The 17,914-nt window shown below is 54.4% G+C and overlaps 2 protein-coding genes across 5 annotated transcripts in view; one reads left to right on the top strand and one right to left on the bottom strand.

Annotated features, from left to right (window-relative positions):
- Window positions 1-370: 370 nt before the first annotated feature.
- On the bottom strand, window positions 371-5,191 carry Sox8 (SRY-box transcription factor 8). Its single transcript, XM_004873842.4, has 3 exons — window positions 4,594-5,191; window positions 3,221-3,450; window positions 371-2,506 (listed from the first exon to the last, which is right to left on the bottom strand). Exons 1-3 carry the CDS (start codon window positions 5,013-5,015, stop codon window positions 1,755-1,757), a joined length of 1,404 nt encoding a protein of 467 aa, XP_004873899.2. The 5' UTR covers window positions 5,016-5,191; the 3' UTR covers window positions 371-1,754.
- An 8,669-nt stretch (window positions 5,192-13,860) lies between these two features.
- The window catches only part of Lmf1 (lipase maturation factor 1), a 99,233-nt gene continuing 95,179 nt past the window's right edge, over window positions 13,861-17,914 (top strand). For 2 of the 4 annotated variants that reach the window (XM_087202845.1, XM_087202846.1), the window contains exons 1-2: window positions 13,861-14,049; window positions 17,781-17,881. The gene's annotated coding sequence lies outside the window, so the exon portion shown is untranslated. The remainder of the gene's footprint in view (window positions 14,050-17,780; window positions 17,882-17,914) is intronic. The other 2 variants (XM_087202844.1, XM_087202848.1) reach the window with 1 other exon arrangement.

Raw genomic sequence — 17,914 nt, forward strand, 5'->3', positions numbered from 1 at the left:
GAAAAATGCCATGGGCCTGCAGCACTGCACAGCCACCCAGGGACAGCCCTGACTTGCCAGGGAGGGCAATGGCCATGGATAGTCCATCTGGACCCACTTTGCCTAATAAGCACTCCCGCCCCCAGAAAGCCAGCCTGTTGGCTGAGGGCACTGGTGTCTAAACTCAGACCCGGTGTCCTGCCACCATCCTGCGATGAGGTGCTGCCCCTGTCCTAGGGGATCTATGCGGGGATCTCCCAAGCCACACTGCCTTCCTTACACTGACTGCTCAGAGGGGTTAAATCCACAGCAGAGCCTAATCTCGGCCTTGCCAGGAAACTCTACAAGGGTTACCCAGGCTCGAAGAAAGCAATGCACAAAACGCAGCCCATGTAGATAAAAGGCATTTTCTTTTAATTTTATCAAATTGAACTGTACAAAAGTTAGCACACTGCTTGATCAGAAAGTAGCGAAATGCAGCAGGCAAGTGACAGCAATAGTCTTCCCAAACTGGACACCAAAAAATAGATTGCATAAAAATGAGTTTGCTGCAGCTCCCACCCCCACCCCCAGAAAGAGATATGCAAAAAACAAAAAAAACCACACTTTTTTCTCTAGAAAAAGGTAAGAAAAATAGAAAAAGTAAAAAGAAGAAACTTCTCAAATGTATTTAAATTTACAAAGTTTCAAAGGCACAAGTTTCCATGAAGTAGGCAATTATATGCTTAGCATACAGCAGAAGCAGGAGGCAAATCACGTATTATTCTCTGAAACTAGGAACCTAAAGACATTTAGTGGAGGTTTAGTTTCACAGCTTGGTAGGTGGCACCCACTGCCCAAGAGCCAAGATGAGGGTGATTCTACCACTTGCAGGAAATACCTGTCTTCTACCACTTGGCACCCTGGTGGCTAGGAACAGGGTGCTGCCTTTCAGGCCCAACCTGACGCTGGTGCCAGGCAGTCCACTCCCATCCAACACTGCAGGGTAGAGCCTTCCCCTTCCAGCCCTCCCGATGCTCAGCAACAAAAAACCGAGCACTTGCCACCACTTCCCCTCCTGCCCCTCAAGCAAAGCCTTTTCAGCTTTCATCTCTCTTAAAACCTACTCTCTGCACAAATTACTTCATTAATTAAAGATAAAATAATAGAGAACATAAATACATCTTTAACCACTTTTAAAACAAACATTTAAGTTTTAAAAATAAAAATTAAAAAAAAAAACACCAAAAGAAACGTGTTTGTCAGACCCGAACATTGCCAAGAAGAACTCTGAGTTCAAGGAATACCTCAATCTCCCAGCTGGTTGCAGAGATGCTCGAGTGGATGCAGCCTGAGGTCCACAGACATGCTGTTGCTGCAGGAACGCCATCCCTTGGTCTCAGGGGTGCTTGGCACTGGAGCTGGCTGGCACCTCAAAACATGCTCAGCTCAGGGACCTCAGGCCCTTCCCTCCTTTGTCCTCTGCACTGTGGCTGTCAACTCTCATCTACTTAGATGCAAAATAGAGGGGCTGGCCACTGCGAAGGACTGAATAGCCAACCATTTTGGAATCACCAGTCCCTTCAGGCAGAAGAAACAACAGTGTCTGTTGGTGAAAGTGTGGAGATCTAGAGGCAACAGGACATCCAGTGACAAAGCCTGGCTTTCCACAGACTTCAGCAGGCACTTGATGCATGGCCACACTGGCTGCCTCCCCCTTGCTAGTACACTCTCTGGGAGGCCCTGGAGACCTGGTCATCCTCTGCCGACAGTGGCCTCCCACAATGTGCAGTGCCTCAGGGCCGGGTCAGGGTGGTGTAGACAGGTTGGTCCCAGGTGCTGCTGGGGCTGTGGGCAGGTGGCATGGACAGCCCATTGAGCAGCGGTGAGGCATAGGGCCGGCGGGAGGAGTGAAAGTAAGGGTACTGGTAGAGGCCAGGTGGGTAGCCAGGGTAGGGGCCATAGTAGTTGGAGGCCTGCAGGTCAGTGTAGTCACACTGTGTGCTGGCAAAGGAGCTAGCAGCCCCAGCGGGGGTGGCTGAGGTAACACTGGCCTGGGTACTATAGGAGCCATAGTCAGAGCGGCTGGGTGAGCCATGTGACTGGTCATTGTAGTGGCTGGGGCTCAGCTGCTCCGTCTTGATATGTGGTCTCAGGGATCCTGCCTCAGTGGGTGATGCTGAGGCTGATGGGGTTCCCCTGTGGACCCACACAGGGGATGCCCCGACGACAGCTGCCACAGAGTGGGAGTAGGAGGCACCCCCATAGGAGCTGGTGGCAGTGGCCTGGCTGGGCTCTGTGGGTAAGGCCGAGTGGCCATTGAGGGGTAGGTACTGGTCGAACTCATGGACATCAAAGGCATCCATGCCACTGATGACCTCGCTGCTGAGCTCAGAGATGTCTACGTTGCTGAAGTCAATGTTCTGGCGCCCATTGTCCACCAGGCGGCGCCCCTCCAGCTTCAGCTCTTGCTTGCCCCCCATGGTGCCTGTGTGGTGCTGGTCGGTCTTCGGTGTGGTGGGTGGGGTGGGCGGCCCGTGGGTCTGGCCTGAGGACAGAGCACATTGCAGGGATGAATGACCCTTCTGTGGGTCGGGGTGGAGCCGCAGTCGACTCCAGCAGCCCAGCTAACTGCCACAGGTAGGGATCAACAGCTTTTTGTTTCCTTAAACTTCCCAGAAATTCCTGCAAAGTGAGACCCAGACCTCACTCCTTGGAAGAGAAAATTCCATTAAGGTCTGTTCTATGAGAAGGCTCTTGGCCCCTCCCTGAAGGCCAAGGTTGGAGAATGAAGGCGGCTGGCCCAGCCCCACCAGATCTAGCTAGCATTAACCGGGTGCTCCTGGGGTATACCCAACCAAGGTGAATGAATCCACACAAAGTCTCTGTTCCCTGCCATAGCAAAGCACATGGGCTCACAGGCTCCATCCAGCACGACCAAGGCTGCCTGGGTGCTGGGACTCCACCCGTAAGCCTGATTCTGCAGCTGGCACAGCTTACCCTGTGCCTGGGCATGTGAGTGTGGATGAGTCTGGCTGAAAACATCCACCTCAGCGTAGGAACTGAGCAAAGCAGTCCTACTCTCAGGCTCACGTGTGCATCTGAAACAAATGCAGTGGGGGCTTTAAGGGCCTCTTTTAGGTACCCAGGAACATCTGGCTTTCTTGAGGGTGCCTACTCTACAGTGAACCCCCCCCCACCAAGCTCAGCCCCTCTGTTCCTTCCCCATGGGTCCTCCCAGATCAAGGGCCCTGGAGCACACCCGTGTGGTCGCCATGGTGGTGTGTGTCGCTGAGGCCTGTGTCCACCTTGTACATTGTACCGCTGGGGTGGTGGCCCAGCTCAGCCCCTGAGTCTGAGTCACTCTGACCAGTTTTCACACTCTTCCTCCGGCGTGGCTGGTACTTGTAGTCTGGATGGTCCTTCTTGTGCTGGACACGAAGCCGCTCAGCCTCCTCCACAAATGGGCGCTTCTCGCTCTCACTCAGCAAGCTGCAGGGCACAGCAGGGGTGGGGGATGGCCATGGCACCCTGGCACAGCCCATGGTCCAGCCACCACTGGCATATATACTACTCTGGCAGCTGGCTTGGCATCAGACAGCCAGGACTACAGGCCAGGTTGCTGGAGAGGACCAGCACGCCCTCCACCAGGAAAAGCTGTGGCACATCCATTGGAGCCTCTCGGGCCCCAGGCAATACACTCTCTCCATGAGACTGGCAGGCTGGACCCTGGAGGACCCATTAGGTGAGGTATGGGTGCTTTCTGTAGTAAAAGAACACTCAAACTCCATCTTCCTCCTTTTTCTCTCCTTTTGCCCCCCTTTCCCAGCCTGTGTGTGTTCTCCCAGTAGGGCTTTCTCAGGGAGGTGGGGGAGGTGGGCAGCACCAGTGGAGAACTGCACGCCTGTGGACAAAAGCAAAGCTTCCCAGGAACTATGCCGATGGTCTGTGCCGAAGGACGCGGCTGGGCTTGCTGTCCTCCATTCCCAAGCTCCCAGAGGCAAAGGCACAACCCAGGTGCCTGTCTGAGCCAGTGGGGGCAGGGCTCAGCATTGTGTACAGGTGGCAAGGGGTGTCCTGTCCAGTCCACAGAGCCCAAGAGCTGTGTGCACACCCAGGCAGAAAGCAGGAATGATGGACAGCCACACTCTTGAGTGTCCATTAGCTACTTGACAAGCAGGAAAACAGTACAGGGTAGGAGGGCTGCCTAAAATGCAAGTTCTGCATGGCTGCTGGCTGTTTTCTGCATATGCTGCCTCACTATATAAAAGTGTGCACAAAGGCCCTGCCATACTCTCTTCGCCCACTCCTTCCTTGCGACAGAGCAGAGATGGCAGGGGAGGGGAAGAAGTTATGAGGACTGCATCAGCTCGAAGACCTAGACTCCCTCCTCGTGGGTATTGGGGAGTCTCGGGTCCCTGCACTTTCGAAGGACCGGCAGCTCTAGAGCGCAGCTGATGCCTACCCCGGTGCCCTGCAGGCTGGTTAGGGCCCAGCCATGCACAGCTGGAGTTCCTCAGCAGGGCGCCCCAGAAAGAGTGCGCTCCGGAACGCACACTCCAGGGTTGCCCTCCACCCACCTGGGACCCCCACACCCGGCGCCTAGTCCTGGATGGCTAGAAGGAACACACTCACCGCCACAGCTTGCCCAGTGTCTTGCTGAGCTCGGCGTTGTGCAGGTGCGGGTACTGGTCGGCCAGTTTACGGCGCGCCGCCTGCGCCCACACCATGAAGGCGTTCATGGGTCGCTTCACGTGCGGCTTGGCCTTTAGCGCACCGCCGCCGCCGCCACGCACGGGCATAGGCACCAGGCTCCAGTCGTAGCCCTTGAGCACCTGCGACACGGCGTCGCGGATACAGGCCGGGAAGCGCTCATCGGCTGCCTCCGCCGTGCCGCCGCGCCCACCGCTCCCGGGGCCCGCCGCGCGGCCCGGGCCCTCGGAGCCAGCGGGCGACGGCGGCGCGTCCGAGTCTGAGTCTTCCACGTGCGACATGGAGCCTGCGGTGCCAGACGGGCTGCAGGGTGGCTGGGCACGGGCCTCGCTCATGTCCAGCATGGGGCCTCGCACCGCTCGCGTTAGGGGGAGCGCCGGGCCGCGGGGGGCCAAGGTAGCCTCGCGTGTCCGGCCTTCTTTCCTCTGCCGCTGCTGCCGCCGCCGCTGCTGCCGCCGTCGCCGCCCACCTAGTGCCGGCTCCTCCCGCGCCGCCCCAGCCGCTCCGTCCCGGCGCAGAGACCCGCAACAAGTTTCTTTAAACTGGAGCCGAGGCCCCCGCCCAGCCAAGCTCCGATTGGCCGTTGCCTCACATGGGGCGGAGCCTGATCGCTCCCCCCTCCCCCCGCTCCCACATAACCCCCCCAGACCCGCCCCCTGGCGCACCACGTGGGACCCGGCTTCGAGTCCTCCGGCGGGGTGGAGAGTGCGACCGGGTCTCGGTGTTCTGCTGCGCGTCCCGAGCCCCAACATCCTACTGCATCCCGGAGGCGTGGGGCCGCCGGCTCCTCCAGGTGACGTGCCCCAGCTGGGGACCTGGGTCGCAGAGGTGCCGGGGACAGTGCCTTGGGCGCGGCCGCCGCAGAGGCGGCAGGCTGGGCGGGTCGCGGCTCTGGGCCCCTGGGACCGCGGGCGGGCGGCGTGGCCGGACGCGGGGGCCCGAGCCTTCCGGGAGTGACCCCCAGGGTTGGGGCGCGAAGGCCCTCGCGGGCAGCCCTGGGTGGTCCGGCGGAGGCGGGGGCTGGACTGGGCTGCTGCTCTTGGATTGTTGGCGAAGAGGAGGGAAGGGGGCAGGGTGGGGCAGGGTCGAAGAGGACGTTTCCCCCGGGCCAACACCGATCCTCGGCTCTGAGGTCGTCCCCACTAGCTGGCTTCGGGCCCAGCAGCCGCTGAGGGCGGCCCGGAATTCTTTGGCCAAAGGCGCAGGAGGCGACAGATCCACCACCCCAAACTGCGTTGTCCCTTCCTAGGGCTGCCGACTCAGGAGCTTCAAGATTGTGGCCTGCAAGACCCAACTGACTATAGGAAGCCACCTGGTTCCAGACCAGGCAGCCAGGCCGTGGACTCCCAGGCTGTGGCCACTGCAGCTGCAGTGACAGGCTCTCCTGCTCCCTAGCAGAAGAGGATGATCTCTTATTACCAGAAAAGTCCAAAGGAAAGCTCACGGACCTCTGGAGGCCTCAGTCACACCTTCCCAAACAAGGTCGCCCGGCGCCTCCTACCACTACTGCAGCCCAGCAGGAACGATGCCCCAGTGGCCATCCCCAGCCTTGGCCAATCTAGATGGGAAGCATTGGCCCTGAGACCTCCAGGTCTGTCCCCCAATTCCATGGTCTGCCTCCCCACCTTCCTCGCCCAGATGGAGCCCAGGAACACACTATCATTGAGCTACATTTCCAGGCCTATTTATTTTGAGACAAGGTCTCGCTAAGTGACCTGGGCTGGTTTGGAACTTTCAATCTTTCCGCCTTGGTTTCCCTAGTATCTGGGCTTACAGGTATGTACCACAACACCTGCCTCTGAAGGCTTTTCTATGAAATGATCCAGTGTCATCCCTAGAGCTAGAGTGGCAAGGGGACACTTACAGTCTCTGCTGCAGAGGGAGAGACCTGGTGCCTGGGCATCCAGGCTTCCTCCCAGTGACAGCTAATGAGGTGCTTTTTTCTGCCCCTGTCCAACTCAGAGGGAAGTGCCATCCTATGCCAAGTGCTGCCCTATATATACTGGGGAAAGTGCTGCGGGGGGGGACTGGCTGCCAAGATAGACAGAATAGGCATCTTCGCCCTTCTTTCTCCATGTGCCAAGACCTGCCCCCCTACACACACAGGCTGTGTGGCTGTCCTTCCCTTCTAAAATTCTCCCACCCAGGGCCCCAACTCATTCCTCCAGGGTCTTGGAAGCCAAGGGGTGAAGACACTGAGGGTAGATGAGGGGAATGCAGCCTGGGGCACCTGTAGAACCTACTGTCAGATAGGATCACTGCAGGCCATAGTAGATGTATGGAGGCACTGAGAATAGGAACCCACTCTGTACTGCCTGGGCCTAGATGCCACCAGTGCTGCAGGTCTTAATGCTTTGCCAAGAAAGCATAAATCAGGGCCTGTGTTGGATATGCCAAGCTGGTAGGGCAGCCTCTTCTTGCCCCCCACTCCCACCCAGGGCACTGTGTCCAAGTCCCTAGGACACAGATGAGGTGACTGCTGGGAGCTGAAGGAAAGGAGGTTCAGCTCAGAAGTCCAGTCTAGGCTTGGGTCACAGTGTCCTACCCTGGCCTGTACTTTCCTGGGCAGCAGGGACCTCAAGGCATTGACGTGATACATGTCACACATGTGCAGGCCACCACCAAGTGGTGGAGGGGCTTGGCCCTGGCTGGCCAGGAGCCCTTATGTGCTCTCCCCAGGGTAGGTGTGAGCTTGGGGCCTAGCATCCCTCACCCCCATGGGATCAGGATTCAGGCTCTCCAGCCCAGTGCAGGCTGCTGGCCTCAGGTGATGCCCCAAAGCCCCTGCCAGGCTCACCTGTGGGCCACTGTGAGTCCTCAGGAAAATGTCAGTACTCTGCCCCTTGTCCTGAATCAGTGCTGACCTTGGTTCCTGTCCTCAACCAGGAGGTCCCCAGGGGACACAGGATGTGACTTCCATAGAGAGAGATGTCTCAGTGGATTCATGTGTTTCCTGGTACTCATTAAATGTAGCTTTGTATCAGGGCTTTTCTAGGGGACATGGTCAGGACCACACTATGCAGTCCTTGAACTGAACATGCTGGCCTTAAGGAAGGGGAGGCAAACAGCCCTTTCTAGAGACTGAGATGTTCCTCTCAGGGGATTATAGGAAGGGTGGTCAGAGAAGGCCTGAAAAACTGACAGTTCAGCTGATACCTGAAGCTTTCAACTTTGGAAAAAATCATTTCCTGGAGTGGTCAGCATGTGCAAAGGTCCTGAGGCAACAGAGAACACAGGGGATGTGAGAACAGAGAGTCACAGTGACTTAAAACTTAAGGGGCAGCTCTTCAAGCCACTTCTCCATTCACCTTATGGACCACACGTCCTTGTTCGAGTGTGGACCTCCTTCCCTCTTCCCTTAGCTCTTCCTGTGTCCAGGCTCCTTAGCTGCTGGTAGCCCCATCCATATCTTAGTGACTTCATCCCAGTCTACAGGATCTCACTGTCGTCTGGTAGACTTTGCAGTTTCAGAGTGAGAATCTGATTGGGTGAACTTAGGCTGAGTACCTACCTCTGGACCACTGGCCCTGGGGCCTGGAAAGGCTGATAAAAGCAAGGTTGCTAGACACACCCTATAGCAGAAATTCCAAGGGTACTTCTAAGAAGGGGCCTGACATGATGCTAGTCCTGGCCTGGTAGGTTCTTTCTCAGCCCTTCACCTGTCTTCTAGGGATGTGGCCCAGGAAGCTGTTTGTGTGTTGGGGGCTAGACGGGCTACTGAAAGCTTCATGCCCTTGTGGAAGGAGGTACTGTCCTGTACCATCCTGCCTTTCCCCATCGGTTAGCCTGGCAGCCCCAACCCAGAGCCTGGGGAGGCTATATCCAGACTATGCGCCATCTTTAAGAGAGATGCATCGGAGGAGGGCCACATGTTCCTGTGTTCTCAGCCCCTGTGTGCAGAGTGGCCCATGAAGCAGTTGGCATTCTGTTCCAGCACAGCCTTGGAGAGTAATTGGTGCTTTTAATTACTGGCGGTCTGGCAGAAACACAGGGAGAGGAGGGGCATAAAAGAATGAACTGCTCAGAGAATCAGCTCCCAAACTCGGCCTACCCTGCCCCACTGGTCCCACACAGGCAGGGGAGGGGCTCTGAGGACTCTGCTTGGTACCCCTAGGAGGCTGGCCTCCTGATAACAGCACTCAAAGTCCTGGACCAAGTATTTTTCCACCTCCTCCCCATCATTTAGCAGTCTCAGGGATGCTGATGGTGTTGACTGGAGTGGAAGTTCTGGACGAGGTCAAAGCCCGCCCCCGATTGAGCTGAGGTAAGCTCTGGCACTGGGGATGTCTGTTCCTCGCAGAACATCCTTGGTGTTCCTACCACCAAGTGGAACATCCCTGTGAGAGCTGTTCTCAGTTTGAAAGGACTCCAGGGTGGTGGCAGTGCTTAGCCCAAGGAATGGAGGAGACCCAGTGCTCATTCTGTCCCTGCTGACAGGTGCATGCAAGGGTCACAGATGTGTTGAGGACAGCTGTGGTTTCTGCTGCTTACTGTCCATCATTCCTTGCTGCCAGCGGGGCCCTGATCTTACTGCTATGGCCTGTCCATCTGTCTACCTAGTCAGGCTCTGGACTGCACTCTATCGGCCTAACATTCCACCCCTGTCTGCTGGTGAGGTGTGTTTGTGCCTTGTACCAGAAGAGTTTGCCTTTTCTGTCAGTAGACACCAGGACCCAAGCCTCTCTTCAGATCCTTGTTCCAAGACCTTTGTTCCATTCCAGGCCCTGGCTCCCCTGACCCAGACCCAGCCCACCCTGGCCCTTACCCCTTCACCGTCACTGGCTCTGTGCCAAGTCTCTCCTCTGAGTGCTGCGCTCTGCTGAGAAACAAGGTAAGGGCCCAGGAGAAGCCATCTCCACCACGTGCAGGAGGAGCACCAGACACCAATGGGGTTCTCACTTCAGAAGAGCAGCCTCCTGAGCCACCAGGTGCTGGGCCTGTGTCCATCCTTCTGTGGTAGACATGCAGATCTGCTAAGGCTTGTTGCCCATGATGTCCATATCTAAAACCCCCAAATGGATCCCTGTTTCAAGAATAATCAGGAAGGCAGATGGTGGCTTGAAATAAACATATCACAGAAAAATCCCCTTTCCGTGAGTGGGGCTCCAGCTGCCTGTTGCCCTGACCTCTTCTGCTGTGACAGAAGGTTCTATATACTGTACTCATTAGCACCAAAGGCGAATTAAATATACCTGTGAAAAGATTTCTGCCCACTCCTAAGCATTTGTTTTCCTCAACTCAGGGAGTTTAATTAAATGTCATCATGCGAGTCCTTGGGCAGCAACATGGTTCCTCCCCCTACTTGGAACATGTGGAACTGTAGATGCAGAAGCTGCATCTGGAAGTCTTGGGCAGAGCTTTGGTTCTAAAGGCTGGAGCAGGCACAAAGGCATAGGAAACCCATGCCTCTCTGTGCTGACTGGCAGGGCCTGGCACTGAGGGCACTGCCCAGGATACAGGTTTCATGGTTTGGGGCTGGTTGTTACTTGAGATTCCTGGGGCAAATGGTGACTTATACAGTTCTGTGGGCAGACCCTAGCCCATAAGCCTCTGGGTTCTGACCTCTGGACCAGAAAGTTTCCAAGATTTCCTCCAGTTCAGAATATAATTTGTGTTTCCTCCCATAGGGTTTTGCCAGCAGAGTACAGCTGTACTGGGAGGCTTTACTTTCCACCCTACCTGAAACCACAGCTCACCATAACTCACCAACTTGGGGCCACATCTCCTTCTGGGGTGCAGGAGAGGAGGTACATTGGCCAAGCAGCACAGCCACCTGTGAGTCACAGTCTCAGCACAGCCCTCAAATGGTAGGCACCTGCTTGTCACCCCCATGCACCTGCCAGCCTCCCTGTGGCTAGGGGTGGGGTTGGCCACTGGACAATTGGTAGGATTGGCCCAGGCTGACCACCCCTCCAGGAGAAGGCAACAGATGGTAGCATCCATGGGGCCTGCTCCCCTTTAAGACTTCAAGACATGAAAAATTGGGGTAAATGAAGGGTACACGATTAGATTTGGGCCCAAGCTGGGTTCTTGTGGGTCCCTGAGACAGCTGTAAGGGCACATTGGGCACAATGGCCCAACACTCTGGGGGCTGCCAGGCTGGGGTGCCCAGGGACAGCTGGACGAGGTGCTGACAGAGGGCTCATTCCTCTGTGAAGCGGTACCGCAGCTGCTGGGAGTGCAGCCAGCCTTGGGCTGTGCAGGAGGAGGCTGCGGGTGTCTGGGGCACAGGGCCCACCTAGAGGCAGGCAGGCGCTAGTCTCCAGACACCAGCCCAGTCTGAAGCTGCCAGCTCCTGGGGCTCCTCTGCTTCCACTCTTGCTGTCTCTTCTTCAGCCCTAGGGTATCTCTGGTCCCTCTGGCCTCCCCTTTGTCAGCTTCACATATTCTCCTACTTTTTCTTTGAAAGTAAAACTTGGAAGCATCCCCCTGCCCCTCCCCCTCCCACCTCCACCCAACCCCTGCCCCAGTGTCCAGATGGTCTTTGGGGCACAAACAACAGGATGACAAAAGCATATTTGGGACCCCACCTGGCTGACAGCCCCCACTCTTGTGCAGGAGTTTCTTCCTCTTGCAGCTTATGCTGGGTGTGCAGACATTTGTTTTCTGTGTGGAGCATCTTTCTGGGATGACAGCTGTAATTCAAATGTTATTTTAAACTACTAAAGGAGGTTTAGTGAAATGACAGGACTTATTCCAACAGGTAAAAAGCAATGCCTCTGGTGATGATGAAACATTCCACTTTAGGGATGTCTTTGTTGCTTTGTTTTCTTTTTACTTTTTTTTTTTAATTGAGGTGAAACTCACATGGCATAAAATTAACCATTGTAAATGGCATGATTCAGTGGCACTTAGTATTTTCACAGTGTTGCACATCCATCACTTCTGTGTAGTTCCAAAACATTATCATCCTAAAAGAAAACCCCACATCTGTGCAACAATCACTCTCCCTTCCCTCTGGAAACCACTAATCTACTTTCTTCTCCCATGGATTTGCCTATTCTGGACATTTCCCACAAATGGAATCATGACTGAGTCTGTCGTACTCCAGTTAACTTGATGTTTTTGAGGTTCATCCATGTCATAGCATATGTTGAGACTTTGTTCCTCTTGATGGGTGAATAATACCTCAGAGCATTGTTGATTAAACTCAGGATGAAATAGGGAGGACCTCAGCCATTGGCCCCCCTCTCCTTAGCCTGAGCTCTGCCCCTGGTGACCTGCTCTTGAGCCAGCTCTGACAGTGTCCAGGAAGGCAGATCTAGCAAGAAACTCGATCCAAAGAGACTCAAGCTCCCAACAGACCCTTCTGCTGGCCTTGCCCACCCTGGGCAAAGCCAGAGAGGGAGCCCAGAGCTGAGCTGAGCCCCGAGAGCTGGATGCTAGAACAAGAGGCCCCTTTCTGCTCTACACAATGCCCCATTGTGCCCTTCTGTGGGGAGGACAATGCGGCCCCAGCAAGGGGAAGCCAAGGACAAAGGAGCCTTTGTGAAGACTGTCCCCACCTGAAAAGGAGGACCCAGGGTCACACCTGATGGTAAAGCTGTCCTTCAGTCCCATGCACAGCACCAGACTCCAGACAGACCCAGGAAGCTCTGCAAGCATCAGCTATACTCTGCAAATAGCTGTGCTTGCCTGTCCCCGTGCTTGGAACCTGGACAGTGGGGAGGGGAGGTATAGGTCAAGGTTTCTATGGAAGGACCTGACGGAAGGGCAGTGGCCGCAGCCAATTGCTGCTCCAAGACCCAAGGCTTCCAGACCTGGACACACTCTGGATTGAGGTGACGGGCACACAAAACTGGGTGCAGCAGGATGTGGAAGGCATTTGTGTCACTCATGGCGTCATTTGCCATGGCCACACTTTACGGCTGAGCTCCTGAGGGAGGGCTGCTTATGGAAAAGAAAATTAAACATTTTTCAGGGGAGAAAAATCACAGTAAGCTGTATATTTATATGCTATTATCCCAGCAACAGGGGGAGACAGGGCTGGGGAGAGGGCTCAGAAGTTGCTGGTCTGGGTTAGAGCTGAGGGATCCAACATCCACAGTTAGCCCCTGCCCTCAGGAGACTCAGTACAGGTGGGTGAAGGTATAAACAAGCACCAAGCCTGGATCATTTGACTATGCAAGTGTTGGCATCTCATGTTAAAACACCAGGAATAAAATTAAGAGCCTGAGGACAAAATTTAAAAACAAAAGCCAAAATAAGCATTTGGGCTGAGTACTGGCGACACATGCCTATAATTTCAGCTGCTCAGGAGGCTGAGGCAGGAAGATGTTTAGTTTGAGGTCAGCCTGGATAGCTTAGGAAGACCCCACCTCAGAAATAAAATAAAAAAGGACTAGGAATGTAGCTCAGTGGTAACTACTTCCCTAGCATGCATGAGGAGCAACCTCCAATCCCCACTACTAAAAAAAAGAAGGAAAATATTCACAATGTGCACAAAGGAATAGGATATTTAATATGTAAAGAGTTCTTTCACATGAATAAAGAAAAACCCACACCTCAGTGATTTCTTTCCAAGCTGTTTGCCCAGAAACTCTGACCTGCACACATCTTCTTCTCTGAGGCATGCCTTCGATCCACCCTTTCCAGTGACACTTCAGAGAAGGGGTGGAGTGGCCCCTCTCTTCAGAAAGCAGAGCCTTAGTGTACTGCTTGGGGTTCGCTCAGGTTAGTACTACTAAGTTCTTTCCTCTGAGTCCGAGTGCCCCTCAGTGATCACAGCTTGCAGCCCGGAGCCAGAGCCTGCAGAAGCCCTGGTGGTCTAGCGGAGATGTGCAGAGACCCCGCTGGGATTTCGGGTGGGTTAGGAAGCTGGAGGATCTACCCAAACTTCAGGCTAGCTCTGCTGCTCACCAGCATCCTCTGCAGAGTGGAAATGCGAGATTGATGAGGGGGCTTGAAAACCCTGCCCCCGAGCGGCCCCAGGACGGACCTTCCCTTGCGCCGGGCGTGCAGAAGGCGTCCCACTGTTTCCCCTCTGCACCCAGGTTCCCAAGGCCAACGCCTGCAGCACGAAAGGAGAAGGAATGAGAAACCAGGTCAGTAACTGCCCTCCCACATTCTCCGTGGCAAGGCCCGCCCTTGAGGCCAGTTGGGGGCTCTGGAGACCCGCCTGTGGGCGGGGACCGCCTCTTTGGCGGGCGTGGCCTCCCGTCCACCGCCCTCCCTCGCGCTTGCGCCTAGAGGCCTCTGCAATGGCTGCGCCTGAGGGGACCCTGAGGAAGCGGAAAGTCGAGGACGCGGGACCGGACCCGGGACCCGGGTCGCCGCCCGTGCCGGAGCCTCGTGCCACGACCTGCGCGACCTGTCTGTGCCCGGGCACCTTCTGGCTGACCAGGATCATGCTCTTGAAGGCCCTCGCTTTAGTTTACTGTGAGTGCGCGGTGAGCCCCAGGCCGCTGCCGGTGTCCCGCTATCCGGCGCGCTTGGACCCCTAGTCCCTCCACGCCTCCTGACCCCTGCCCAGGTCCTCCAGGCTTCTGGGACTCCTGTTTACCCCACCTCTCCCTGTTCCTCCCTTCTTAGCTCCTCCAGGCTCCTACACCCGTTCCTGGCCCCCAGCCCCTGTCAGATGTCACTAACGCAGTCCTGTGCTCTCTCCTCCTTGCCCCGGACCCAAGCGGGGACTGACTGCATGGGCTGGAGGGGCTGGGGGAGGACATGCGACCTGGTCACCTTACCTTGTCACCCGTTCCCGCAGCTCTAATATCTGGCTGAGTTGGACAGCAGGTAGCGATGCATACCCTGTGTCCCGCCTCTAGGGATAGAGGTAACTAACTGTGAAGGAAAGCAAAGGATTCCTTTCACCTGGCTTCGAAGGCCTCACATCCCCACTGCTGCCTGCCCGACCTGAGTCTGGGGAGCCTTGAGGGAAAGCAGAGCTGAGGTGACTGGTTTATGGCCAGACCAGGGTTTCTTTAATGTTGTCCACCCAGCTGCTCACCCTGCAATTTGAAGCGATTCAAATTGGCAGAGGAGGTTCATCGGGACGTGAGGGAGCTGCTAGCTGCCACCACTTCCCTAGCAGGTGAAGCCTGAGCCTTAGGGATCCGGTCAGATCCAGATTTGACCTGTTGGCCAAGAGCCCTCCTACCTATCTCAAGGCCAGCCAGCCTGCAGTGCAGAGGTGAAGCTCAGAACCTCTGGCTTGGTGGGGTCAGCTGTCCATACCAACTCCCACCCCACACCCAAAGCCCAGAATTTTGGTTTGAGAGAGAATGATCCTATGAGCAGGTGAACACTGACGAACACAGCCCAGCCTTTTGGTAAGGAAGACCAAATGGAGATTCCCAAATGAGCCCTGAGACCAGTAGAGGACTTGGCCAGGATGGCTGCTTAGAGGGGGCTTCCACAGTGAACACTGAGCATCTCCACTTCCTTTCTTCAGCCACCTCCCTCACATGTACCGGGGAAAAGCTGAGTTCCAGCAGCTTTTGGGCAGCATCCATGTGGCATTCCTGTGGTGAAGCCAGGTCCATTTTGGGTTTGTGTGATAAATTGGCCACCTCCTGATGCAAAGTGCCAGAGTCATTACTGAGTGATCGCTGTGGGGTTGCCAGTGTAGACTGCTGTAAAGTAGCTGTACATGATGTTGATTTATCATCCTTCACAGCACCAAAGAGTCATTCTGAAAGTTTTCACTGTCACAGGGATGGAGCCAAGATAGAGAGTCTAGAGACTTTAGCAGAACTTGACAGGGACTTCAGCAGCTTTGCTTTACATGCAGCCAGGATCAAGGGCTCCTGCAAATCTGACAGTGCTGTCTTTGCCCTCCACAGGGGTTCAGTTTGGTTCAGAAGGAACAGTTTTAAGCCACTGAATCAGGCAGATAGATATACAGCATAGAACATATGCCTTTCTTTTCTGTCTTGCAAGACTAAAATGGGTATTTGGAGTAGAATCAGATTTTCAGTTTCCCATCTTCTTGGGTTATGGTTTTGTGGCTGGGGTGGCCCCAGGCAAGTCCTGCTGCATGTACCTCTTTCTGGAAGGCTCTGGTTCTCCCTGGGCCTATGAGCTACCCTGTTCCTCAGGGACACAGGCTCTTCCAAGGTGGTAGTTCTCCAGACATTTCACTTGGATATTAGATTTTCTAGTGCTTCTAGATATTGAAAGCCAAGTAATTGAATATAACCAAATACATTCTGTGGAAACTCCCCTTGTTGAGAGACAATGAATTTAGGCAGGCTTAATCTTAGGCAAGTTACCTTAAAAGGCATGTAATAAAGATGTGGACAGGGAAAATGAAGCTCAAAAATGTAGTTTGCCAGTTGTTAGGACCTTTTATCTAAATGTTCCCCCTAAAACCTCATTCGGTTTTAGGTGGATCTTTTCCTTCGGAGGTGGCTAAGATCTAGGGTGTGTGATGCTGGGATTAAGGGTATGTGATTACTAAATTACTAAATCACTGATTGGCTTGGCATAGTTCTGGGTGTGAATAATGGGAAGGCCCACCCTGGGTATGGGTCGCACCACCCAAAGGACAGGTAGCCTGGAAGGGATAAAAGGGAGAGGCAGACTGCTGTTTTTTCCACTATTTTGCTGCTTTTCTGCCTTCCTCCCTTCTGCCCACCATGAACTGTTTCTCCTCTATGATGCCCGTATGCCATGCCACCTTGCCTTGGAGCCATCCAACTATGAACTGAAACCTATACAAACTGTGAGCTACAATAAACCTTTCCTTCTTTAACTTCAGGTGTCAGGTATTTTGTCTCAGCAATGAGAAAAGTAAGATGAAGCTTTCAGATCAGACCCAGAAGCCACTCCTGGGGTAACAACCTTTTCCATCCTGCCTGATTTGTCTAGGGGCTGGCCCCTTTCCACTAAAGTTTCTGATGAAGTTTTGGGATGTGTCTATGCTAGGGGCAAACTCTACACAGGTTAGGGTGTGCATGACCTGAGTGTTCTGGGGGTGGCCTCAGAAGCAATGACATGGGAGCAGAGGCATGCTATTACTGGAGAGCAGCTTTCCAACAGGTCCTACGCAAGCCACTTGGGACAAAGACCTGCCTGTCACTTTGACATGTGCACCCAACACATACTGTGTTGATGTGGTCTACTGTATGCAGACTTGCTGGGCCTCAGAGGACATGCTAGCCTGGTAGCACTGCCATTGCCCATGTGAATACCCCTGTGGATGGCAGGGTCCCCCAAGCTAATACCAGGGTAGTGGTCCTGGAGTCCACATCCCTGGCTCCACCCTACCATTTGTTCACCACCACCACCACCCAGGTATTCTGAGCAGTAGTTCACACCTGGGCACTGCTGTCTTCAGGCCTTGAGGAGCATCTAGGAGGGCTGAATTCTGGGCAGGAAAGCTATGTGAAGTACTGTCAGCCTGAGCTATGAGATCTGGCTGCTGTGTTTGTGGCATATATCAGGCCTGTGGTGTCCTTGGGTACAATGAGGAATTAGAGCCTGAGAATGGGCCCTGCACTCAGGGTTACCAGGCAGCAAAGTGGGCCCAAGACACTATTGTCTCCTGATGTTCATTGCATTAACAAACATGACCTGTATTCTCCGAGGAAGAGGGAGGCTAGCAGAGACCTCCCAGGAACATGTCAGAAGGGTAGTACAGCTTCCTTCTTACCAGCCCAGGCACACAGTTACCCAATTATGGGGTATTTTGAGAAGTTAAACTGCAGTGTCGACCCCTTTTTGCAGTGGCTGTAGGTGCAAGAATATTTTAGCCATGCAGTAAGTGGATGCACAGGAAATGACCAGTCTGGAACCTCTTTGAAACCCTCCATTAGGCCAAGAGTTTAGCAGCTGGGCAACTGGGGCTGGACTTCTGGGGTCTTTGGGCACTGTTTGTTAAGGCCACCATGGGAAAAGCTGAATTTACTGATCCAGTAGAGGAGAAGTATGGTCTGGAAGGGCCACTCAGAAGGTCCTGGGGCAGAGGGCTGGCTCTACATTGTGTTGGGTCATTTTCAGTAGATTTGGGGGCTCATTGTTGAGGAGAGGTTCACATGATGTGTGAGATATAAGGAGAGGCACTGGGAGTTCTGGAAGTAGGAAGAGGATATCTCCTTTGAAGTTTAGGCAGCATGAAATGTTTTTCCAATGATGCAGCTTCTTTTTTTTTTTTTTTTTGGTACCAGGGCTCGAATGCAGCTTCTGAAGATGGAACCATGAGGTGCTGGTCAGGAGAGGACAGGCTGGTGATTAACTACTGCAGCCTGGTCACTGGCTGGCCTTTTCTGTGGGTACCACATCTGTAGTCAGCTTGGAGACC

Source organism: Heterocephalus glaber, unplaced genomic scaffold, assembly GCF_053883595.1.
Source record: "Heterocephalus glaber isolate CG9 unplaced genomic scaffold, H.glaber_assembly_v1.0 deba00001781, whole genome shotgun sequence".
Lineage (NCBI taxonomy): Eukaryota > Metazoa > Chordata > Mammalia > Rodentia > Bathyergidae > Heterocephalus > Heterocephalus glaber.

Coding starts and splice junctions, on each gene's coding strand:
- Sox8 (XM_004873842.4), bottom strand. CDS start 5,015: ATGCTGGACATGAGCGAGGCCCGTGCCCAGCCACCCTGCAGCCCGTCT. Junction 3,451..4,593: donor ACACTGGGCAAGCTGTGGCG/GTGAGTGTGTTC, acceptor TGTGCCCTGCAG/CTTGCTGAGTGAGAGCGAGA. Junction 2,507..3,220: donor CCACCATGGCGACCACACGG/GTGTGCTCCAGG, acceptor CTCTGTCCTCAG/GCCAGACCCACGGGCCGCCC.